This window comes from Thunnus albacares, chromosome 8 (genome assembly GCF_914725855.1).
Source record: "Thunnus albacares chromosome 8, fThuAlb1.1, whole genome shotgun sequence".
NCBI classification, from domain to species: domain Eukaryota; kingdom Metazoa; phylum Chordata; class Actinopteri; order Scombriformes; family Scombridae; genus Thunnus; species Thunnus albacares.
The window spans coordinates 21,124,354-21,150,671 of NC_058113.1; the positions used below are offsets into that span (position 1 = coordinate 21,124,354).

The 26,318-nt window shown below is 39.2% G+C and overlaps 2 protein-coding genes and 1 long non-coding RNA gene across 6 annotated transcripts; 2 read left to right on the top strand and 1 right to left on the bottom strand.

Moving 5' to 3' along the window:
* The first annotated feature begins 983 nt into the window (after positions 1 to 983).
* On the top strand, positions 984 to 11,796 carry tnfrsf1a (tumor necrosis factor receptor superfamily, member 1a). 3 transcript variants are annotated; one of them, XM_044360195.1, is made up of 11 exons: positions 988 to 1,251; positions 1,328 to 1,543; positions 6,061 to 6,165; positions 6,311 to 6,407; positions 6,523 to 6,648; positions 6,774 to 6,926; positions 7,046 to 7,124; positions 8,269 to 8,318; positions 8,837 to 9,018; positions 9,109 to 9,223; positions 9,367 to 11,796. In XM_044360195.1, exons 3-11 carry the CDS (start codon positions 6,097 to 6,099, stop codon positions 9,663 to 9,665), a joined length of 1,170 nt encoding a protein of 389 aa, XP_044216130.1. In that variant the 5' UTR covers positions 988 to 1,251; positions 1,328 to 1,543; positions 6,061 to 6,096; the 3' UTR covers positions 9,666 to 11,796. The 3 variants fall into 3 exon arrangements, with proteins under 3 accessions (XP_044216132.1, XP_044216130.1, XP_044216131.1); XM_044360197.1 differs by having other exon boundaries at positions 984 to 1,543; positions 8,840 to 9,018; XM_044360196.1 differs by lacking the exons at positions 988 to 1,251; positions 1,328 to 1,543 and adding an exon at positions 4,679 to 4,851.
* LOC122988085 lies at positions 3,659 to 5,842 on the bottom strand. The gene is made up of 2 exons (XR_006404694.1): positions 5,036 to 5,842; positions 3,659 to 3,958 (listed from the first exon to the last, which is right to left on the bottom strand). It is a non-coding gene; the product is annotated as an uncharacterized LOC122988085 (long non-coding RNA).
* Positions 11,797 to 12,479: 683 nt separating the features above from the next.
* Positions 12,480 to 26,150, top strand: plekhg6 (pleckstrin homology domain containing, family G (with RhoGef domain) member 6). Of its 2 annotated transcripts, none has more exons than XM_044360066.1 (15): positions 12,480 to 12,591; positions 14,081 to 14,282; positions 15,351 to 15,485; positions 15,789 to 15,926; positions 16,054 to 16,149; positions 16,260 to 16,310; positions 16,569 to 16,718; positions 17,656 to 17,766; positions 19,058 to 19,207; positions 19,325 to 19,459; positions 19,902 to 20,021; positions 20,128 to 20,260; positions 20,354 to 20,469; positions 21,054 to 22,597; positions 25,449 to 26,150. In XM_044360066.1, exons 1-15 carry the CDS (start codon positions 12,572 to 12,574, stop codon positions 25,627 to 25,629), a joined length of 3,282 nt encoding a protein of 1,093 aa, XP_044216001.1. In that variant the 5' UTR covers positions 12,480 to 12,571; the 3' UTR covers positions 25,630 to 26,150. The 2 variants fall into 2 exon arrangements, with proteins under 2 accessions (XP_044216001.1, XP_044216002.1); XM_044360067.1 differs by having other exon boundaries at positions 15,795 to 15,926.
* The last annotated feature ends 168 nt before the right edge of the window (positions 26,151 to 26,318 follow it).

Consider the following 26,318-nt stretch of genomic DNA (forward strand, 5'->3'; position numbering starts at 1 on the left):
TCTACTTGATTTGACTCATTTGGACGGCTGAAGCTTCATATTAGCTTCGGATAAACTTTTAAATACATTTTTACACAAAAGGAGGCTTGTGGATTTTGGCCCCTATCATTTACATTGGCTGACATGATAATTGTTTTAAGACAGACTTGAAAAATTGTCCTTTAAGGATAAATGACTGTCAGGAATGTTGGCATGTTTCTACAGAACATTTCACCCTGCTGTTCATATCCCTCCACTGACTCAGAGTTTCTGCCTGCATCAAAACCAAAACCCTGACATTCGCTTGCAATACAGCAACTAAAACAGCTCCTGATTCAGGTCTACAACTAGTACAACTACCAGAACAGGGTCCTAAGTCACTAGCGAGACTCTTCTCCTCTGTAGTTTCCAGTTGTGGAACAAGTTACTAGTTCGATCCGCAGAGTCCCTCTAAATCTTAAATAAAACACTAAAGACCCAGCTCGTTCATTAACACATCTGCACTTGATCCACTGAAGGAAAGAAACAAAAAGGAAAAATCTTCTTTTTTTTACTATCTATTCTAGGACCTGACCAATACTGGGTTTTTTGGGCCGATACCAATATTAGGGAATAAAAAACTTCTGATGTCGATATATCAGCTGATAATCTTATATATACAGAATATATACATAAACACACATTTTTTGCAATGATCCCTCAAATGCAGTTATCAAACACTTGTGACAAAGCTATGTAATGGAGGCATAATATTTTACAGTTTAACAATAAACTTTATTCTATAAAATGACATAAGTGCACTGGAACAGTCAACTTTACTGGGAATTTAATAATAATAAATGACTATAAATACAAAAAACCCCACATAGAACAAAAAAAAACAACATATGTACATATATATTAAACTTGAATTAAGAAAAAGGGTCAAATATACACAAAATATTGCCTATTAAACTTAATATATATATATTGGCACATAGCAGACAACATGTATGCTGATACTGATATATCTATGATAGGCTAATATCAATCGATAATATCGTCTGAGCAATATATCGGTCGGGCTCTATGCACTGCCTGTTGGCACCTGACTCAAACTTAACTTTATGGCACTTAATCGTGTTGCTGATCTGACTAGTCACTGTGTTGTATCAGCTCTCACATTCACGTCGCTTTAGATAAAAAACGTCTAAATGAAACTGTAAATTGTAAAATCTGCGGATGTGGGAACTGACTGTCTCTTATCCGCTTCATTAAGATAATAATCTGACGGTGAGTCACTTTGCAGATATATCTCACCTGTCTATGCTGCACACGAAACAGGTTTAAATGTGTTTCATTCCCACAGGTGCCTTTTTCCTGACAAACCTCACAATTCCTTGAAGTGACGCAGTGTTTCCTGTTGGGGAACCGCCTCCGCTCGTACTCAATCGAGAGCAGGGCAACGTTGCCGCTGCTCCTTTCAGCAAAAACAATAATGACCTATGTCCAATTAAATATACATTCATGCCGTGATATGGACCTGAAGTAAAGTGACATCGTTCGCCTGCCACTGGTTGTCCAGGTAAGTGACGGTAAAATAACTCTGCATGACAGTTTGTGGGAAGAGGAGATTCATATCGCTCTGAGGCTTCAGTGGGTGTCTATGTGGTGTACTAAGCAAACCGAAACCCGCGAGAAAAAAATGTAAAAGTTCAGTATAGATTTAGTTCTTACATGCGTCAACGTTACCTGTAGTGTAAGTAAGTCGTCAGGGTGAGAGTTGAAGTTTTTAAAGTTACTTTTAAAGTCGTCAAGAGTCTGATTGAGTCTGTTTCGGTTGCGACAGGGAAGTGATCGAAATGCCAACAGCTGCTCAAAAAAAAAAAAGAAAAAGTTTTGTTTGTTTTAAAACGACAGTGAACCAAGTAAGTCATTATCTTTCAACAAAAATACGTATTTAAACAGTTAACAGCGTTTGAATTAATTTCTTTTAAATGTGTTAAATCCCCTTAAAAGGCTGTCAGTGGTGAGGAAACTTAATATTAATTTTCGAGATTACCTTAAATGACCCCGCTGACTTTATGTTCAGCTACTTATCATTAATCTCTTTATATCTCAGTTTAAGGATAAATTCAGAGATGTTATTTAGCATTAAAATAAAACAATAAGTTATGTACCTTTCAACCAAATAACATTTTAACGAGAGTTTTTTTTTTTTTTTTTTTTGCTTGCTCCGGTCGTCCTCACAAATTGTAAGTTTCGTTTTGAGCTGTCAAACAATCCACTTCTCCCTCCCAAGAGAACACTACTCGAGATGATACACAGACCTGTTAAAATATATGTTGCGGTAAAAACTTGATCATAGCTAAATGTATGGATCGTCCTGATTAATAAGTGGGGAATTGGTTCAGGAGAGATAATTGATGTTGAGTTTCCTGATGCTTTGAGCACCTCAACAAACTTTCATTCGCCTCCTTAAACTGGGTTGACAGGAGAAATTATTAGAGAAATGAGTGATGGATGTCTAAAAGCCATAACAGGTTATTCTGAAACTAATTGAACTGTTCAATATGACTTGTGATATGTGGAAAAAATATGTAATTTGGGTGAATTGAGCTGGTAATTGAGATAATTAGGTCAAGAGTCAGGAGTCAATTAATGTTGAGTTTTGATGAATTTGGATGAATTTAGTACTGTATGTTTAGTAAATCATGCAAAAAGGTTTTAAGACCCCTTAATTACTAGTGCATTAATGAATAAATCACTCAAACAATTCCTTAGTATTAGGACTGCCACTAACAATTATTTTCATTATTGATTAATCTGTCAATTATTTTCTCAATTAATCAATTAGTTGTAAAAAGTTGTAAAAGGTGAAAAACGACAATCACATCGGTTCATAACCCAAAGATATTCAGTTTACTTTCATAGAAGACTAAAGAAACTAGAAAATATTCATGTTTAAGAATCTGGAACCAGAAATTTTTGACATTTTTTCTTAAGAAAATAACCTAGAAAGATTATTTGATTATCAATATAGTCAGCGATCAGTTCTCTGTTGATTGATTAACCGAGTAATCATTGCAGCTCTACTTAGATTCATGCCTTCAATTATTAAATCCCTAGAAGTCTACAGCACCACAAAACAAACATTGTGAATGAAAAGTGTTCTTCTCTTCTTTTGATCCTCGCTGCTGTTGGGTTAAAAAAAACATTAAAATGTGACCTGAGGTTGCCGGCAGAGGAAAAACTATGTCGTTACTGAAAACAGAAGGGTTTATTCTGCACTCTAACCACATCTCAGGCTCAGCTTGTCAGGCTCAGCTCTACAATGTCAGATGTGGTCTGACCTTCAGCAAGTTTAAAGTGTTATGTTGCCAACTGCAGGTGTACATATGCACATCTAAATCACCTTAAAGTGGACCCTGCTTCATTTACTTGACTCTCTTTTGTCAAAATCTGGTTTGAAGAACCTCCTCACCGTACGTATATGTTGCATGTTTAATCAACTTACTGCATAGCAGACCAGTGTGAGAATGGGGTGGGAAGTGGGGGGAAGGAGGGGCTAATGGGGCCCTGCAGCCAAGCAAAGTTTAAAAAAGCTAAACAAACATGATACAATACATTTATTATGTTCAAAATAGCAGAGTCAGCAATCATGCAATCAATACAGTCTGTATAATAAAAAACAGTAACAGTATTTAAAAGAATAGTTTATTGGCAAGAAGATTTGGGAAGAATTGGATGAGGGTCAATTGCGGTGGGATGATTGGGGTAGAGGAGCAGGACGAAGAGGGTCGATCGCCCTGGGGGACGAACAGGAGCTGGAGGTTGGACGAGGTTGTGTACGGTAGGATGAAAGGGGATGAGGGGAGGGATGAGAGAGGTCAATTGGAGTCGTGATGTGGCTGGAGCATCTAGGAACCTGAGGGTCAAGACTCGGGGTTGGGGGGAGTGTCTTGATGAGCTCTCTGCTTCATCATCCCCTCAGTGGTTCCTATAATGAAAGAGGGAGAAGGAGGATTACTGAGATGGAAGTATTGACCCTAACATGCATGTCTTTGATGGTGGAAAGAAACCGGAGCACCCAATGGAAACCCACGGGGTTTGGGGGTGGGAGGGTTTTGAGAACTGTGACAAACAAGAGAGAAAAGGGTCAGACACACCTATACAGGTCTACACAGGTGATTTGGATTAGTAAGGGAGAGCAGGGTGTTGGACTTGTTCGTGAACTAACATGTTTTTGCATGTTACTGCAAAAGTGTCATGAGGTGTGATGTGCGACAAACTGTGACCTGTTAGTGGTGCTACATGAAAGGTGACTCGTGGGTCCATGATTGGTGGCAATTGATCCGATATTTGTAAAAATATCTCAACAGACCATCCAAATAGATGACTAAAGCCACTATTTGCTAAAAAAAAAAAAGTACCTTGTTAAATAAATAAACAGTAAATAAATAAACTACTGTATGTAGGGTTGGATATCGTTTGAATTGCATCGATTCTGATCCTGCTAATTGATTGCGGTTCTTGTTGATTCCCAGTTTCGATTCCAATATGATGAAAAAAAGAGGTCAAATGTTAAGATAATCAAAATATCTTTATTCTTCAAAGCATTTACTTTGACTTTTATTGTTTCATTAAAATAAGTAAATTCAAAGTCTTTTTAACTGAACATTCTGCTTTTGTTTTTAGTACTTTCTGTCTCATCTTTCCCTCAGTAATATAGTGTTTTATCACTGTAAAGGCCAATTCATGGACTTGCACGCGGACGCGCACGCGGTTCCATTCATCCTTTTTTTCGGAGGTCCGCGGACACAAACGTCACGTGTACGCTGAAGTAAACAGGGTTGCAGCATGATAACTTCCCAGAGCTGTAAAATCCAGTCTGTGAATATTATAAACCGCTATGTAGGGTTTATCTGATCAGACTTTAAACGCAATAATCTTTTTCTCCAACCGGACTTGCTGGATCGTATTTTATTATCTCAGCTGAGGAGTTTCTATACTGAGCCGTGCAACACGAAAAAGTGGGAAAGCGACAGCTCGATGACAACAGGAAACAGTAACTTACATACATAGACGGTGTATCACGGCTTGATATCCCTGACTGTACTGGAAGTGCTAACACCGGCTGATGACACACTCGGGCTAGAAGAGCGACGTCGTGCTAGCTTAAATGTTTGGTCAGAGTGGATGTTCAACCTGACTTATAGCTAATTATCTTCCCACATGCGTTGCACTTCGGCTTGTCGTTTTCTTTCATAAAGTGAAGCCACACTTCAGAGCGTTTACTGTGGTCCAACTTTCTGTCAGCACTGTTGTGATGTTGACCATGCCTGCTCGTATGTAAACAAACCGACATGCTGTTGCGTTAATGCATGACGTAGACAGGTCCTGACAGATATTTAGCGCGTTTACGTACCGATAAGCAGAATCGAAATTACAATTTCTTAATGATTCCTTTGGATTCGGAATTTTGGAACTGGATGTTGTCAATGCCCAACCTTAACTTTATGGCATAGTTACAGATGAATTAATCTGGATTTTATCATAAAATTAAGTAGAGCTGCAACGATGAGTCGATTAATCAATGAGTCGATCGACAGACAATTAATCGGCAACTAGTTTGATACCTGAAAAAAAACTTTTTACTCATTTTTTTTTAGGAAAAATGCCAAATATTTGCTGCAGCTTGTGAGGATTTGAAGCTTTTCTGTGTCATACCTGATGAACTGAATTTTGGGGGGATTTGGACTGCTGTAGATCGGACAAAACAAGACATTTGAAGACGTTACCTTGAGCTCTAAGAGTTGACTGACATTTTATAGACAAAACAATTAATCAATTTATCGAGGAAATAATCAGCAGATTAAACGATAATGAAAATAATCATTAGTTGCAGCCCTAAAATTAAGTACATTTAAGAAATAAAATGATTGGTTTTATTTTGTTGTGTGTGTGTGTGTGTGTGTGTGTGTGTGTGTGTGTGTGTCCACAGTGTGACAGTGTCTGTTCGTCATTCAGCAGAAGTCTAACATAACTTTATTAGTATGTCTTTGGCTGTCAGAGGTGTTTTACAGATTGTTTTCCTTGCAGGTGGCCTCAGATGGATTGAGCTAAACCTGTAAGACAATGGAGGGAGCTAGACACAGTGGGAGGTGGAACAAAAAAGCCTCTTTTAGCACAATACTGCTCCTCATGGTGAGAAAGTCTTGAAGTGCTTCACTAGATATTGTATTTCACTAAGACATTAAAACATAATATTGTTGTTATTGTGATGATATCAATGCAAATTAAATGAAAAAAAGGATATTGTTTTACCAACTTTGTGCATTCTGTGTTGCAGTGCATGTTCGTTCCCACTTTGGTGTCATTACAGAAGACGTGTCCACCTGGGGACTATGAAAATGACAACGGAATATGTTGCAACAAATGCCTTGCAGGTACTGTGTGGCCTCTTGCACACCACACGTGATTAAGAGGAGCGTGCTGGAAATATCACACAGGCAGACTTTCACTTCTATAGTCTTCACCATCTATTCTTGTCATGTTGTCCAGGTTTTAAGCTTGTGGAAAAGTGTCAGGCTGAGGGTCAAAGAAGTAATTGTACGCAGTGTCCCCCTGGACAGTACACGGCCCAGGTGAACTTCTTCCGCAACTGTTTCCGTTGCAAACAATGCAAAGGTAGATTGACATGACCTTTTTTTTTTTTTAAAGTCATTTTCACTTCTTGAATTTACCCATGTTGCATCAGGTAATGGTTTGCTTTGCTTTCTGTTTCTCTTTTTTCAACTTTTTCCCCACGGCAGCAAAGCATGAACTTGTGGAATCAGAATGTAAACCCGACTCAAACACTATTTGTCGCTGTGAAGACGGTTTTTATAAATATCAAATTGACTCACAAACATCTGAGTGTTGGACATGTAAAAAATGTGGACCTGATGAAAAGGAAAAACAAGCATGTAAGTCCTGAGATGTGGCAATGTAATAAATTATAGTCACTTATGTCTAAGTAAAAGTTCCTGCCTGTGATGTATTTTCTTCACTGTAGTCTAAATTGAATTATTCTTGTCGTGCACAGGTACACCAAATAGCAACACTGTGTGTGAATGTAAGGTGAATTACTACAAACTCAGCGACAAGTGTGTACCATGCAAGAAGTGAGTATACTACTGGGTGTGGGCTTTGTTCTCAGACTGCGTGTGTGATGTTTTTATTTTAAGTTGTGTTGATGGGGAAGTTGGTTTGTTGAATTGAAACTTGCAGCAAACTTCCTACTTTTTTCAGTCTTTCCATTTGTTGGCAAGAGAAGAGAGAAGTTGCGAAACACTAAAACTGGGTTACTGATGAATGCTGATTTTGTAACATTTAATAAATGAGTGCTTGTTTGTTAAAGCCTCCCTCCACTCACTCAAATGTGTTTTTCTTATTGTTAATTCAGTTGGATGTTTGAGCTTCACTATTCAGAGTTTGACACTAGAGGGCTGAGTTTAAGGCATGTACCTACAAGCACGATTTATGACTTCACAACAAGTAGTGGTCCAGTATGCAACATACACAAGTGTTATGTGGAAACTTGAAGCCTCCAGTGCACAAACACTGAGAATTAAACTTTACTTTATTATTTTTATATGTCAGTAAACATGCCTGGAGGGGATCTTTAAATAGACTGTACTGCCTTCTGAGCTTATTTCCCCCAATATATGCCTTGTTTACTGAGGGAGGACCCCTGAACTATCTGAATTAACATTCCCTTTTAGGTCCTATATTATACTGTATATTTATAAAAAATTTTTAGACATTCATTTTATACTACTGTAGATTTGAAACACACTTTGGTTGAAATTTAAATACAAAAATGCAAACAAACTGTCTGTTGTAACTCTCTTATACTAGGCAAAGGAGTTAAATGTCAAAACTTTTCTTTGTTAGAAATATTGCTCACTTTGGCAGATTTTGAAAAGGGAAGCGAGCTCTGTCAGTGCCCAGAACACATCATTTCAATGAGGAATACCTCCAGTCCAGCAGACAAAGTCATATTTGTCAAAAATAGAAAAAGAGGGGAGCCTAGAGAAACCCACTGTCCATAGATCACATGATCCGTAGCTACACTTTGCATAAACCACATACAATACAAAGTAATTTCATGATTTATGGTGACTATGAAATGACACGTCATTTCATAGTCACCATAGTGTTTAGAACTTGCCATTGTCTGAGTCTCAGCCTTTGTGTTAATCAGTTCCTCTTACGATATGCTACTTCCTCCTCAGTGTTGTGAAAGTTTCTCCTTCTTCTCCACAGTTGTACATCTGAGTGCAAAAACCACTGTCTGCCAGTTAAGCCTACAACAGGTGAGCCCCTTTATCAGGGATGTGTGAGAAGGTGTGATTTTGGGATTTTTCAGTCCAGCTTTCATTTGAAAGAGTGAACACATCAGTTTATTGTAGGATTTTTACAACCTTATAGTAAATATTGGTGACAAACTCTACTTAGCCATAAATTCTGCTGTTTGTGATTGGAAAAATGCTTGAATATATTGAATTATCTGGCCTTATGAATTATACAAGAATCTGGTGTAATTATGTGGTTTCAAATGATACATACAGAACTACAACTGCACTGATGACAGATGTTGAATAGCAGTCTGATATAAAGGATCAAATGTGGGTTGAACAATCATATGTTCTTGTTTAGCATCAAAAAGGTGACAAGAACAGTCTGTGAGAGAGTTGGTCAGATATTCAGTAACTTCTTCTGGCTTCTTTATAAATGAATGAATGTAATTTAGACTGTTTAAAAACATAATTGCATTTCTAATGTGAATCCATCTTCATGTCTTGTTCCCTGTGTGTCCCTCCTGTCCCTTCAGAAGTTCCTAAGAGTGAAAATAGATTACTTACCAACATAATTGCTGGAGGTGTAACTGTGGCAATAGTATTATTGGCGGTGGCATCTCTCATCACCTACATGATCACAAAATGGCTTACCAAGAAGAAGTTGCAGGAACGCACCTCCCAATCATCTGATGTCTCTTCCCCGGAGTCACTTGAAGTACAGTGATTTAACTGTCTGTGATTACTTTTCTATACTGGATGTACATCTACAGTCAATAACCTTATATCTACCCTTGTCTCATTGCAGGTTCTGGTCCAAAGTGAGGAACCCTCAGATAAGGGTTTAAAGGCCATTCCCCAAAGCCCTGGGAGTGAGCAGGAGCCGTTCAATCTGCCTGACTGTGTCCCACTAGAAATCAAGAGTGAGTGTATTTGATGATGTGCATGCTCCTGACCAATGGTCCGCTGTGTGTCAGTTCAAACATACAGAAACCTGTTGTGCTAATCCTTTTCTCTTTTCCCCTCATCATCATCCCTCCTCCCTACTGTCCACTCCCTTCTGCAGTCCCTGACCTGATCTACATGGTGCTAGACCTGGTACCTGTGCTGCAGGTGAAGCAGCTGGTGCGTTCTCTCGGTGTGACAGATACAGACATTGAACGGGCAGAGATGGATCACCGGTCCTGCCAGGAGGCTCACTACCAGATGCTAAGGGTGTGGGCAGAGCGAGGGTCACGAGCTGGCACAGGAGGACGAGGTGGAATGCTGCACCGGCCGTTGATGCTGGAGTTGTTAGATAAACTGAGAAAGATGCACCTGGGACAGGCAGCCGAAGAGCTGGAGACAAAGTACGGCATTCAGTAATCCTGTAATGCATGCCAAGTGGGACAAAAAGCACATAAAGCCAAGTATTGTTCTCCTCAGAGACTCACTCACGGACTGCCTCAGAGTATACCAACGGACACAGTGCCACAACACGCCGTCGCAGCCATCTAATTTCAAAGCCACCAGCATCACTGAGCACTCTACCTCCCCCCTGCCAATCACTCCCTGAGATGATGGGGCCAAACTACTGAGAGCGACGGATCAAATGGTTTAAGGAGGAAGAGTACCGGAAAATGGCATTTTGCACTTATAAATTCAGCCTTTCTGAAGGACTGTTAGCAATGACTGTGTTTTAAATCAAAAAGTAATAGTTCAGCATTCTGGGAAATATGCTTATTCACTTCCTTTCCAAGAGTTAGATGAGAAGATCAATATCACTCTGATGTCTGTACAGTGAATGTAACCAACCAGCAGTTGGTTAGCTAAGCTTAGTATGAAGACTGGAAACTGGAAACTCTACATACATAGTCTAAAGGTAACAAAATCTACCTGCCAGAACCTCTAAAGCTCACCAATTGACCGTAGATTGTAAAAAATATGGACGTAGTCACCGTGACATCACCCATTGGTTTCTGAAGAGCGGGTTTGAACTTCAAAGTGGGCGGCTCCAGCTGTCGCCATCTTGGCAGTGCCTGACTCCGCCTGACTCTCGGCTAATCCAAAATGGGCAAAGAGATGGAGCTGAGGCTGGCCAAATGAAGCCTATTTGCTGAAACAAGCCACCTAGCGGCTAGCGACCTGTCACTCAAAGTGGCCACATCCTTAATTATGCATAACTTTACGGCTTAACAAAATTTAAACGGGTGAGTTATAAAAAAATTCACTCCCCATACAGTTGTCATGAAAGGGGAAATTACCTATACCCAAAACTGCTTTTTGTACCAGGCTGTAAACATGTTTATTTTAGCTGTAAAGTTGGGCATTTTAACATGGTGGTCTATGGGGATTGACTTGCTTCTGGAGCCAGCTTCAAGTGGCCATTTGTGGAAAAGCAGTTTTTGGCACTTGTGCATTAGCTTCATTTTTCAGCTCCGGAGGTTGCCACTTGTAATTGACATGTCATATATATATATATATCGTTTGGTTGATCCAAACAAAAACACAAGCATAAAAACATCAATTTCTGGTTTTACTGGAAACTATTTAGAGATAATGAGCTTTAGAGGTGTTGGAAGGTGAATTTTGCTTCCTTCTGACAGAAGTAGGCAAACCTTTATGCTAAGCTAAGCTAACCAGCTGCTTGCTCCAGCTTCATATTTACCATACAGACATAAAAGTGGTATTGATCTTCTCATTTAACTCTTGGCGAGAAAGCGAATAGGCTTATTTTTCAAAATATCTAACTAATCCTTTAAGGCTGATAGAGCCTTCATCAAGATGTATTGTTGCTAAATTTTCTTCCTGTATATTGCACAACATGCATGATTTGTGTGTTGCTGTCTGCTGTTGTACGTACTGTGTCTTACACCTTTATCTACTTTGTGTTGAGCAGAACAGCATTGCATTTACTCTATTATTTGTTAGGCCAACTAAGCCACTGCTCTTGCTCTTGACTATTGTCACCAATGACACTGTTGGAAACTGATTTTTCAACATTTTCATGAATTTTCTCATAGGGAAATGCAAAATTAAATGCTGACTATTCAGCATGGGCTATAAAGTTAATTGATGAAGTTGTAATAGACAGTGGCTGTTTGTAATTATAGTCCCCTAATTAAATTGTTATAGAAACAATAACAAAGCTAGTGAAGTGTGTTGTTTCTACTTAATGTAGACCAGACCCCTGACACATCTCGTTGGCTTTTCACAGCCCCATTAGCATTCTTTAAAGCCCCATCATACAGTAGAAGCATTATTCAGGACTGTCAGAGAAAATGGGACACGCCTTGTCTCAGTCTGTTTCAGTCAAACAACCTTGAGAATACCAGTCTCAGCCTGTAGATTCAGATATGAATCAGTCACATCGGGACAGACTGAAGCAGTGTCATTCCAAAGCACTTTGTATGAAAATGTAATATATTTTATTTGTTACACCATTTAATGTGAGAACAATAAATGTCGAACAAATGTTTCTCTACTGCAAAAACAATAATAAAAAAATATATATGTATCTTTATGTGTGTATCTGAATTGTGCATAAATCTGTCTAGAGGCTCCAGACAGCTGTCACAAACAGACTATAGGAATGCATGTTGGGGTGTGTGGATACAGTAGAAATGTGTGAGTGTTAATGAGGATATAATCGTGTATTTATCTTCAGGCATGTTGCCAGTCTACATTCCAACTTGAAGCTTTAAATATTTTGGCACATTTGTAATTACCTCTTTCCTTCATGTAGATTCACTTGTCAAGTACTTGTCTTTTTTTTTTTTTTTTTACCCCTTTTTTAGTCTCTCCTGTACTTACATTCATTGTCCTTATCAACTTCCCCATAACTCACTTCTTCCTACCTGCTCTGTTTTCCATCCCACGACATGATTAAACATATTCTCACGGTTGATTTCGCATCAATGACTGCCTCTCTCTGTTATGTAATGGACAAAAACAACTGCTGCTTTGCTATGTGAAGACATAAGACTCCCTTCGCCTATAATATATTATTTCCTCCCGTTTGCTTATGGTGATCAATAACCCTGATTGATGAGAAACAACAATAGATCATCCTGGAGGGGATCAGTCACCACCTCCGCCCCTCTAAGCACTTTTAACTGTAACACATTAACCAGCCCTGAGCACTGATTTGTTGGCTGCAGAATCCAGTTGTTCTCGTCGGGCCAGTTGCAGAGGGCAGGGGCACAGGTGAAAGGAAGAGAGGGAGGGACCGAGCCAGGCAGAGAGAAGGAGGAGAAAGCTAACAGAAACCAAAGATGACTGTGTGAAACAAAATGGATCCAACCAAGCCCAGGTAAAGTCTATCATTTTATCTATTAAACGGATAGCTGGTAGTGTAAGAAGGTGAGCGTGTTCAGTATTTCAGAGCAGCATTTTGCTTCATGTCTTCACTATAATAAGTCATCCTCAGATTAAAGCTGCTGTGTGGATTCATAGACTGTACTGTAGCATTTGATTTGTTGAGTCACTGAAGCTATAAAACTACCAGAAAGACTGTTTTTATAGACCTGTTATCGATCTGTGAATGGTTCAAAGTATTACTATTCCAGTATAATCTCCTTTCAGACATCTTTAGTGTGTTACTGTGGGACACAGACAGTGATTGTAAACAGGTACGACACTGTGATGAAAGCACTTGCGTCAGACTTTGATGTTTGACAGTATAGCATGAGCGGATTAGTGCGGCATACCTGTCTGCAGTATGTTTGCTCTTGTGAGTGTCTTTGCTTTTACAGTAACTTCTAAAAAATGTGTAAATATGATTGTGGCTACAAGTAAAAGCAGTAATCCTGCACTTCACCTACTATATAGCATGAACCCTGCTATTTTTTTAAGAAAAAGCAGTGACTCAGCAGTGTGTGAAAATGTCTTCTCAGATGGCTGCAGGCCATGAAATGTTTCACTGAGATACAGTAACTCCCTGAGAAGGGAGACACATTCTTCGCTGTAATGTAAAACTGCAGCGGGACATGCTGCAAGTTGAGATGTCAGGGTTGTGTGAACTAAAGTCAGGTGAGTTGCAGAGTTACTCCGCAACCCGCACAGCTGTGTAACTGGAGCTGTGGCTATGTGAAACTATCCGTGTCCAGTTAAAATGAACCTCACTGTCTGTAGGATGCAACTGTGATTATTTCTACTGCTTTGACTGCTTACCTGACTGACACCTCACGGTACTGAGGGTATACAGTTTATAGAGAAAACCACGAGTCAGTGAGACAAATATAAGGGCCCTAAATGACAATATTTAATCTTTAATCAGTGTTTCCCAGTCTGCACAAGAGGTTGCAAGAGAAAGCTGAGGGGTCACAAGGCAGAGTAAGAAAGCAGAAAATATAATAAATATTAAAAATATAATTTCAGCTACACATAATTTGTCTTTTTTCAATTACTGGATGACTGTAGCTCTTCAGCAAGGGGGGAAATTTGGTTGGACTGTTGCAATCGGACGTCACAAGCAGACATTTCTTAATTATTAGGTTTTCAGGTTTCTCAAACCACACTGTCTTACACCATAGAATAAATCCATTGTTTATAATAATTCAGCTTTTACTCTTTTGTTGCCAACTGTATTTGTTAATTAATAAAGCTTTGACACTGAAAAGGAAGTAAAGTAAGTAGAAAGTAAACCTTTTAAAATGACAATAAAGCACTCAATGTATTTCCTTTCTGTCCTTGATTCACTATGCGTCTCTTTTAAAGCATTTCCTTGTCGGAAACTGTTCTCCTGTGTGCCCTCACACACCTAGTTTGGGCAATGAGTAACTCACTGTGCTTATCCTCAGCCTTTCCTCAAAAGCACCACATGTGAACAACAGTGGGGGAAATGAATCACCAATGGAAGAGGCATCAGTGCAGTGGCGAGACAGCGGGGACGGGGAAACCAGAGTGGCAGATGTGGGTGATGTGACAACAACAGCTGCAGAGATAAATCTCCACCACAGGGGGTCAGCAGAGAAACACAAATTCAATACGCTTGGATATCAGGCAAGTGAAGGGTGGTGGCAGCTTCCTGTGTTAATATTACCAGTGGTGGAAAGTAAAGTTATTACTTTGCTGCACTTTAATACAGTTTTGAGGTACTTTTACTTTTCTTCGGTATTCAGTTTTACGCTGTTTTATACTTCTACCCCACTACATCTATCTGACACCTTTATGTACTATTTATTTTGCATGTTTTGCATATTATTGAGCTTCTAAAACACGATGCATAGTTCAGTGAAAAAAAACCTCCTTTTCATCAAGTCCTTTAAGTTTGGAGCTGAACTCTATTTTTTCATAAAATGTGAAGAAGCTGCCATTGTAGTAGGAATATTTCCTACTAAACCCAAATCCACTTGTTTCCAGAATTTTCTAAAATTCTCAACTTTTTCATCACTTTTGTGCAGCATTGTTGCCTCATTCTTTCTTGTTTCAAGATACAGATTCTACGACATATTTTTAAAACGCTGATTTAAATTAAAAACAGGTTGAAATACTTTCACTGCACTACAAAATAAGCTTTTAGGACTCAATTATAGACACAAATATCATTTTAAGATTGATGTTTTTGCAGATTAAACATTTAAACACCATTAAACACCAATATAAAAATGCTGCTCACACAAGAAAGTGTGATAGTGATAATGTAATGTATTATTGTGATACACCATGAAAGATGGCATTCTGCATAACAAGTATGTCAACTTGTTAGTTTCAGTTCTTTTTGTAAATAACACCTCTGTACTTTCAATTATGTAAGAGTTTAAATGTCGGATTTTTACTTGTGATTGAAGTTAAAGATCTGAACGCTTTTTTCACACCTGGATGTTACTCATCTCACGGTGCCAACTGTTAAAAATTATTTGGAAGTTCAGATGAAATGTCAGAGGCACTGAATACTGCGTTTAACAAATAAGCATAGTGTAGATTCATGTATTGCTCAGTTCCTTATCCTTATCTCATGAATGTTTGTTGATATAATCTTTGAAATCTTGAAATGTGATTCTCTGTTATGCCCACGTGAAATGCACAATGTCAAATACACAAACGTCTGATTGCATTTTCCGACTCCAGCGGCGGACCAAGCAGAAGGTTGTGACTGACTTTGCAACAGTGACTAAAGGAGCATCTGCAGGAGCCAAAAACAGAGCTGCACTGAGACAAGTCTTGTTCAGCCAAGGAGCATCTGACAAGAACCCGGCGTCTGAGGTATTACGTTGTCTCCAGCTCATCACAGTACATGGTGACACACTTAGACACAGATACAGACTTGCTCTAACCACCCACTTTATCTACTGAAACAACTGAAGCAGTACTTATTCTGGTCTGTTGGTACACTAGATGTTACATCTGACCACAAGTATTCACAACAACTATTAATCATCACTTCTAAGGAATTGCAGATTTGTCATGACACCATTTGCATGTTCTGTCATCCTGACCTCTGTGTTTTGTGCTCTTATCCTTCTACCTTTTTGTTTTTGCCCTCGATGTCTTTTTCCAATGCATCAGGAGCGGGGTCAGCTGGATGTGCTGAAGCAGGATTTGGAGGCCTACGGTGTGCCAGTCAGTCTAAAGTGGAGGTGGAAGGAGGAAAGTCAGGGAACCACACTGGAGAAAAACTGGACAGATATAGTGCACTCTCATTCAGTACGGGCCTTTAAATGACTCTCCAGCTATTATGGAAAATCAGTTTGCATGTTTTGAAAGCATCCCAGTAACTGTGTCCTTCTTCTTCTCTTTCCTTTGTCCTCCTCTGTCTTGGTTTCACTGCCAGACAATGTCTAAGATTCAGAGACACCAACAGGAGGCACTGTGGGAGTTTGTCCACACTGAACTCACCTACATCAATAAGCTAATTATCATTAAAGACGTACGATGTCACTCTGCCGTCATCATCTTTCATTAAAATACAAAACTTATTTTTATTTGAGGGGGGATTTTCCACATCATGTTTAACAAAGCTCTGTCTGCTTCTCGTAGCTGGTCATTGCAGCTCTTCTCAACCTGCACCAGCGTGGATTTCTTCTGGAGGTCAGTCTAGACTGGAAATAAACAAACCTGCTGCACAACTGACATACACTGCAGGCCTGTTTTCCACTGTTCTGCATAACATTGACATATATTGGCTGACACAATACGAACATCCGCTCTAGCTGTTAGAGAATACAAGTGGAAAATGTAGCACAAAAGATTTCCACTGAGAAAATGGAAAATGTCACATCAAAGCAAAGGAGCTCATCTTTAACACATATCTTTTTTTGTTTTTGTTTTGACTTCCTCTTGTACCAGGTGACGCCCGAGCTACTTTTCTCCAACCTCCCCTCTATCCTCAGTGCACACCAGCTGTTCTGGCAGGAGGTGATTTATCCCATGTTACAAGAAGTCCGGACCACAGGCATGCCATTTGACCCCATGAGGTTAGAGGCTGGTTGCCTGCAGGTAAGAGCTCGCTGTCTGCAAAATGCACTTCAAACACATTCGTAGGTGTTTGTCTGTCTGTCAGTGGTGGGAAAAAAAAACAAGTACTTTAACTCAAGTATTATACAGTGCTGTGTATGCTGTTTTATACTTCTAATCCACAACATTACAGTGGGACATATTGCGCTTTTTACTTCACTACATTCATCTGATAGTTATTGTTTCTTGCAGATTAATTTTTTTCCAGAAAATTTTATTTTCAGAAAATGTTTTGAGAACATAAAATGCTAAATTGCAGATGAGTTGCATAAATTTACTAATAAACTTTCCCTGCATGATGAATCCCGGCTTTTTAATGATTACCTTCATGGTATTTCTGCCTTATTTGACATTGATGAGGCTCACAGAAGAGATAGCACAAAGAACTGGAATAATATTCAACAATGGTTATGAGGCAGATACCAATGATGTGCATTATTTATGTGCAGTAAAGGCTGTTCCCACAGACACAATAAACACTTTAAATGATTCAAGGATGAGGACAATTTGCTTTAATGCTAAATATAGTTGCTAAGTGGTCATAAATTAGTTAACTCAGTGTACTAGATAAAAGAGGATATCCATGTATAATGTGGTTTAAGATTATGCAATGGACCTTGTAATGGTCATACTGGTAACCCTGTTTTTTATAAATTATGTTGATATACACCAAAATATCTGATCTTGCAGAACCATATCTGCTAGCTGCTTACATGTTAATGCATCAGTAATAATAATCAGATAATGTGATATATGATGATATAATACTGTCTCAATAATTAGATCTTTTACTTTTGATCCATTTCACTGATAACACTTATGCACTTTTACATAAGTCAAATTTTTAATGCAGGTCTTTTACTTATAATAGATTATTTTCCACATTATCATATGTCCATCTATGTCTTTTTGTCCTCAGTTCCACAAGCGCTTCTCTTCATATCTGCATTACTGTTGGGAAGAGGAAAACAACCTTGAGTTCACACGCAGACAGATGGAGAGCAACCCACATTTCCTCGCTTATGTCCAGGTACAATGAGAAGCAGACATCCATATGCACAAGAAGCACACCCGCAAACACAAAGGCGTATGCATGTGAAGATGAAAGTTTGCACACATACTCTCAAATTACCACTCCCACACTTAGCCCATTATTACCACCGACTGCACCTGAATGGAATTCAATGTCATAACTAACTGTTTTGTTCTTAATAGTGGCTCTGTGTGGTTTGTGATGTTTTCATAACTTGTGGGCGAGGTGTCATAGCTGCTTCCTGACGGGCAACCACTTCTTCACACCAACGTCTTCTCCAAATGATTCAGCTTTAACAACGTTTTAAAGGATTTCTAGTTCACTAAACTGACTGCAGGACATTTATGGGAATAGTGCACAGCACGACAAGCATGCCCTGCAGAACTTCTGAAACAGTTACACAATGCCTGGAAAACTAAATCAAACCACATCAAGTTTATCTATAAAGCACATTTAAAAAAACAACCAGAGTTGACAAAAGTGCTGTACAATAAAATAACAAAAATAACATGGTAACAGCAAAAAAGGAGAGGAGATAACATAACAATACTATCCCATAAGCATACACAAATAAATAAGTAAAGGAACAGTTGGAAAAAACAGAAGAATAGAAAGTGAAACATAAAACCTTAAGGGAACTCAAAGGTCTGAGAAAACATGTGAGTGTTAAGTTAACTAAACACAGAAATGTTTTTGCTGCACAACATAAAGTGGTCCCCTGTCTATAGAGCCAAGTACAGATACTGTACCGTATATGCAACACTTGCTTTTTCATTTATGTCATATGCATGCTTGTTAACCTGAGTGGGAAGTGATATTTTTTCAGATAAAGACAGATTTAGCAGGAAATGGTAGTGGGTGTTAAAGGGTCTACTTGCCTCATCGCACGCATCACACGAAACAAAAACATTCCACAGAGCCCCCCGTGATACTTCTTGTTTTTGTTTTGTGTGACGTAGTTTGATTTGTCTTTGTTTTGATCAGTCAGTCTTCTGTCACCTTTCTGATACTGTGGGGGGAAGTACAGATCTTTCTAGAAACCAACCATCTTGTAAATCAGGATAAGTCACAGTTGTCATTGGTAACTTTTCTATTAAAGGTTTCATTCTAGCTCATTTCTGGAAAGACATGTTAGTGTTGAGGTTTTATGCTTTTAAAAGCATAAATTAACAAAATTAAAAAAAAAAGATTCTATCATTCATGGTTTCAAGACACTATTTAATAAAAATACTCTTCATTTAAAAAGTATTTAGTTAAGACAATATTCTTGTGTTTTTGTCCCATCCAGTGGGTAGAGACTCACCCTCAGTGTGAGCGGATGCGGCTCGGGGACATGCAGGCCAAACCCCATCAGAGGATCACAAAATACCCCCTGCTGCTTAAGGCTGTGCTCAAAACCACCCAGAACCCTCATGTACAGCACACACTCAGAGGCATGGTGAGACATTTTGAAGCATAATTGTCTTACTTGACTAATTTAGCACAAATAACATATGCTTTACAGTGCAGTCTCCTAGTACTCATGCTAACGCTCTTTCCTCCTGGTCCTGTCCAGTTATCCAGCATAAACAGTTTTTTGGAGAGTATCAATGACTACTTAAGGCTAAAGGATGAGGAGCTCGCTCTCTCCATCTCTGCTCAGAGGGTGGAGAGATACGAGGTGGAGGGAATAAATGAAGAAATTGACAAGGTGAGAAAATGCCTTTTAGATTGTCCCTCACAAACTCAGATGAGATATTTTGTGTGAATGTATTGGAGTCAAAAAAATATATAAAATATAAGAATATTGTTGCACTGTAGATCATTTAAATGTTATTAAGCCAAGCTTGAGGTCAAAAAGATCGTCAATGGAGGCAAAGCACACGTTGCACATGTAAAATAACCATGAACCTTAGCATTTATCACACTGCGTAGGTATTTTACTGTTAGAAAAAGATCAGTAGTGAAACTGTGTCTGTCAACAATTCATAGTATTGTACGGCCTAAAATGTTGCAGAGGAGACAGGATGTGAGAGATCATTCAGGATGTAAGGCAATGTAATAAAACACTGTAAAACGCGGGATTCTGCCTAAATATAATTATATTCTATCTTTTGCTCCTGGTGATTCTTCCTAACATATATCTTTGACAGCATGTCCGAGAGATCTGCCAGTTTGACCTAACATGCCCCATCGGAGGGGTTGGTCCTGGAGTCGTGCGTAAGCTGCTGCTAGAGGAGAACTTGAAGATTCGGGGTAGAAAAGACAGCAAGGTGAGCAGAGCCGGTGCGCTCAGTTATTGTACATTTGTCTCCTTAGGTTGTCCCTCCACTACTTTTTTGACTTTGTCGTGTTTTTCTCACACATGATGTGATGCAGCTGGAGGTGGTGGCTCTACTTTTCTCAGATGTGCTTTTAATGACAAAAGTGCAGAAGAAAGGAGAGCGACTGAAGGTGGTTCGACCCCCTCTGGCCCTGGACAGAGTGTATTGCATAGCACTGAAAGACAGCAGTGAGTAGCTTTTTCTTGAAGACAAGATGCCAGACAGTTGGATTCTGTGCAGATATATTATGGATCCCTAAATCTTTCCTCCTCATCTTTCAGGTTCATTTGTTCTTGTGGAGGTAGGCGAGCTTCGGTGCGCTATGAATGTCTACATATTTGCAGCCAGCACCTCAGAGAGCTGCTCCACATGGGTCTCCACAATTCACCAAGCAAAGGTAAAAACTGACACTTCTGACGAAGTCTTCCAAATTGACAATAGTCTTGTGGTTAAATTTGCAGCTACACTGGTGGCATCGCTCCAAGGATGGCAATGTCAGTCTGTCCGTCATTCTGTCCATCCACCACTTTTTCCAGACTGAAATATGCCCACTGACTTTAGTTATTTTGAGACTTTTCCACTAGCGCCATGAGCAGGTCAAAGTTTTTACTTATTCAGTGAAAGGTCAGGTGAAGAGGTCATTTTTCGTTCAGAGTGAACACACCTATTAAACAGGATGACTTAATAACTTTGGTGATCCTTTAACTTTTCATCCAGCGCCACATCAGGTCCAATACAGCCTCAGCTGCGCATTGTGTTTAGAGCTAATAGCACATGTTAGCGTTCTTACATGCTAAGGTTTGAAATGGTAAACATTATGCCTTCTAGACACCGTCATTGAAAGCATGTTAACATGTTGACATTAGTGTGTGGCTCAAAGCACAGCGATGCCTCACAGAGCTGCAAGTTTGGCTGTTTACTCATAGTCTTTTTGTTGTCATTGCTGAACGTTGATTCATCTTGTCTCTGTTATGTTGTCAGGAAACACTGAGGAACCTGAGAGAGACGGAGAGCAACAGACAACTGGAGAACTGGAAAATCCAGCAGCTGGAGGACAGACCAGTTATAGAGGCCAAGACACTTGATATGGAGACAATAACATCGTTTCTAACCGGAGAGAATGAGACTTTTGTGGATGAATTTACTGACGAACTCATCATACCCCAGTCAATAAATGGGACGTTGGCATCTAAAGAAGCAGAGGAACAGTATCAATCTCAAGACAATGTGGGCATTCATACTGGATTAGCTTTTTGGCAATCACAGCCCAACGCCAATCACCATAAAGCACTACGTAAGAGCTTTGCTGGTGGGCAACAAACAGTCAGAGGGCATGACTCGATAGAAATGGGAGTGAGAGAAGAACAAGCTGGGATCCATACAGAGGAAGAAGAGAAAATGTTTCTGACGACAAAGGAGCAATGGGTGACCCCTAACCACAGAGCTCAGTCTGCACCTAATCTAGATGATCATTTCATTTCTAGTACTGCAGTGGATCCAGTACGACACAGCACCATTGGACCACATGCTTTCTTAACAGGTGAATATCCAGATATTGACTATCCAATAGACGAACCCAACACTTTACACCTTCCTGTCCCACCAACAACATCCAGGGCAGGGCATGAGTTTTTAAGAGTACCAGGAGACAGAGGGATATCAACAAAGAGGGACTCAAACTCCCAGTCCATTAACCAGTACACCATGAGAAATTCCAGCTACATCCAGTCTGGAGACATGGAGACATTTTCAGAGGCTTGGGGTTTCTCCAAAAATCTGAAGTCACCAAGGTTACGAAGGAGGAGACCAGTCAGCACCTATCAGGGCCTGTCTACTCAGATGTCAAGACAGTTGTTGCAGGACTCAGGACAGGCGTCAAACAACAACTTGTCCTCCAACTCTGACTCTGACTGCAACCTGAATATAAAGAGGAACCCTGTTTCCTCTGCCAAGAGCTCAGACTCACAGAGGGTGCTAAAGCTGGGGTCCCTGAGGCCGAATCAAGGGATGTTTTGGAACGTGCATGACAGGGACTCCCCAGACCCCCAAACCTTATCTGAACCTGAGCTGCTGGATCTTAACGTCCACAATGAAAGGCCCAAAATGAAAACACAGAGGAGTTCCTCCATCCCTAACATCATCATTCAAGAAGGGCATAAATTTTTTCTGCCCTCTAGTAGCCTCTACACGTTGCCCCAAGCTGAGGACACACATTTTCCCATCTCACCACATAATCCAAACGGGCACCCCTCACCTCTGGAGGGTCTTTTGGAAAGAGCCAAGGACAGACTGAAGGACCGAGATGGCTTAAAAAGGGACCGAAATTTGAAAATGGCCAATTTCAGGTCACGATATCCTTCTCCTTCTCCTTCCTTCTCCACCACACCTTCACCGTCACCCAGTGACGGAGACAGAGACACGGAGTGGGAAGAGGAGGTGGAGCTGATGAGACACAGAGCCCTCACGGTGAGCAAAGGATGGAAGGAGCAGCTGGTGGATGGAGATGACGATGACAAGAGGAACAGGTTAGAAAGACAAACTGTTCTTTATTTTCATGTCTTATCAAACAGTTTTAACATGTCTAGGAAATGTATGGATTTTAATTTGAGAGATGATAGATAGATAACTGGTGTGGTTGTCCTTGCAAGGTAAAAAATACTCAACTCAGACACGTCACAACAGTTGACATATAAAAGACATTAGGGATGCACGATAATCAGGATCGGCCAATAAAAGCTTTAAAATGAAATATCGCCATTGGTCCGAAATGAACATTTCTGCTGATATGACAGTCTGATTTGTCGTCTTCTCCTCTGCCACCTGGCTGTGCTTCCCTCCGTGGACTGTTTCTCCCTGATGGTCCCGGTGTTTCCTCCGCAGGCTCCACTTGCTTCTCAGTCCCGGCATTAATGATTATGATAATGATTGATTGATTAAAGTAAAATTGATAAGGTTTTTAGGAGCCAGCTGCCGTCATTGTAAGCAACCACGATGCATTCATTCAGCTGAAAGCTGCCGGTTAACACGGTCACTGGTTAAACTGAAACACCTGTGACATTGTTAGAGCCCTGGACTTTACCTTGAGTAAAACCAAGAGGAAGACGCTTTAAAGGTAGGAAAATAACGGCGTTTGGCAACCAATGTATTAGATGCATTACCGCCACCCTGTGCTTCGGCGTGTGAACCAGAGATTAAATCCAACCCAATAATCCTGTCAGTCTAATAAACTCAAAGAAAACTCTACTGCTCGACCCACTTGGCAGATTCATTAAAATTTTAATGCTGAGCTCCTGAACTCCAGTCTTCCTAAGTTCTTCCCTCATATATTGTCTTTCTTGATCATACTTAGTACAATCTATGATTGTATGTATAATAGTCTCCTCAGCCAGGTGGAAAAAAATGTGTGCATATATCAGTATCGGCATTGGCAATCTGCAAAAATGAGATGGAAAATATATCTGATATTGGCAAAAAAATCCAATATAAAAGACATAATACATTAACATAATAGTACATAATACATTTATAATACCAACACAAACAGACAAAATACATTTCAAAGGAGGCAATAGCATAGCTCAAGAGCCTGTCTAACCAGGCAGTTAAAAAGTGAAACAATACATACAGTTGATCAATAATAAAAGGCCAATCATTAATCAAGTGGTGCACATAAGAATTAGATTACTAAAACAGGCGATATACAGTACTGTGCAAAAGATTTACTAAAAGTGAAGTGAATATGCTTTGAAATAATAATGCCATGAATAGTTTTTATTTATCAATTAACTTCATACAAAGTTCAGTAAACAGAAAAAACAAAATGAAATCAATATTTGGTGTGGCAACGCTTCGTCTTTAAAATAGCACCAGTTCTCCTTGGTGCATCTGCACACAGTTTTTCAAGGTACTTGGCAGGTAAGTTGTTCCTGCATCTTGGAGAACTTGCCACAGTTCTTCGGTTGTTTTAGGCGTGTCAGTATCTCCTGTCTCTTCATATAATCTCACACTGACTCAATGATGTTAAGATAAGGGCTCGGCGGAGGCCACACCACCTGTTGCAGGACTCCTCGTTCTTCTTTTGGCTGAAGATAGTTCTTTATGACTCTGGCTATGTGTTTGGGCTCGTTGTCATGCTGCAGAAAAAATTTGAGACCGATCAAACACCTCCTTGATGGTCTTGCATTATGAATAATGCCTAAAACTTTTGCACAGTACCATGTATGAAGATATTTTTTAAATGATGTCCAAAATACATCCAATATCAGAGAAAACGTGCAAATATCACAGTTGACATGTGACTGAAGAGTCACTTATTCCAATTCGACCGTGCCTTCAGCAGTTGATCTCAATCTTTGTACGACTGAACAGACACATGCGTGAGCTTTGAAAGCCACAGTTTTGCATGTAGATGAAGCCCCAGTTTTCGAAACATGCTAGACGGAGACTTAACCATTTGTATATGTATTTAAGGGTGGAGCCAAAATTTCTACCGTTACTGATGTAATACATGTACTTGCCGGTTGTGTGACATGCACAATATACAAGATTGACAATGCAGACAAAGTATATTTGATGATTTTCTTTTCCATCATAATAAGCATATCCTTATTAACAATGTACTTTTTCTAAATAGTGCTTACATTTGCGGTTTTGCTTAATCAGGACATATATTTCTAAGCTGTCAAGTCTCTACTATTGAAATGAGTTGAGTAGGCTGGTAATGGACAGGTTGTTCTGTCAGAATGGAAACTTGAAATTACCCGATGTTTTTCATGCTTCTCACCACAAAGAATGTGTTAAGTCACAATTTGCATTTTGAATGTATTTCATATCTCAAAAAACATTTGCAAAAAGCTCTTTATATATATATATATATATATGTATATATATATATATATTTGAAAACAAACTTAAAAGAGAGAGTTATGCTGTCTGTTTCAGCCTCCAGTTCAATCTCATTCTCAATTTCAAACTTTTATTAAATAGCTAATTTCATTTCTTTCTTATTGTTAGTGTACTATAGAGTATATTTATTGAGTATGAACTGAAACTCTTCGTTTTTTAAATTTTTTTTCATGATATCCAATGGTTTTGCATTTTTGAACACCATGCAAAACTGTATTAATTACTATTACTATTGTGCCAGTACTACTTAGAGGTATTTTATACATCTTTTTTTGGCAAGATGTAAAGGCTTCATAAACAGTTTTTAGTCCATCTATTTATAATAACAAAATCTGAAATGCATGATCCATCTTGAGGCAGATATTGAAGGAAGAGACACTATACTGGACACACAATATTCATTAGTGGGGGAACTAACGGCACAGTAAGTGTTAAAGAATAATCAGTTATGACTTCTCTCTCTTTCTTTAGTGTTGTCTTTACAAATGGTGTAAATGTGGACTGGTCAGGCTGGTGCTTTGATGATGATGAAGTCATGGATCATTTACACCCTGGAAGCGAAGGACTTCTGGAGGGCATCAGCCGATCTTTGGCCTTTTGGGATATCCACGGATGTTCAGAGCAAGAAGACGGGGAGTGTAGTCAGGTGTAGCTCTGAAGGTTCCTGTAGTCACTGACTGGATCCAAAACTACGCTGCCAGTCAACAATCTGAGATCACAGACAGTCGCATTAATTTTGTTTAATTTGGAGGACTTGTTGGAAAATTCAGACTATGAATGTGAACTGCAGAGGGACAAATTAGGCTTTTTGATGGAAAGCTAAAGCTTACAAAAGCAGAGAAGAACCTTTGCCAACAGAATAAACAGACGTCTTTGTACAGATATTTTGGGAAGAAGTAGACAGCTGGCTTGTTAAACCACAAATGTCTTTAATCTGAATTTATAGCCACTGATCTGTAATTATGGATGAGTGTGTAAAATTATGTGTACATATTATAATACATATTATTAGTGTTTTGTGTAAATATAATGACTTTTTTTTATGAAATACTGTATATTTTATTTATATGCTAATCATTTTTTGTAATTTAGTAACAACTCTCCCTCTCGCTGCATAGAGGGTTTCAGATTGTATATAATGTAATCAATAAAACCAAATTTATTTCTGTTAAATGTACTGCATTTTTTTTTATTTTTAAAACACTTTATTCTCAGTATGTACACAAGCAAATACATTCTCACATTGAACAAAACAGTTACAACAGAAATAACAGGATATATATATATACAACATTTTAAATTCTTGAAACAACAACAGGACTGCTACAACGTCTGCTCTGA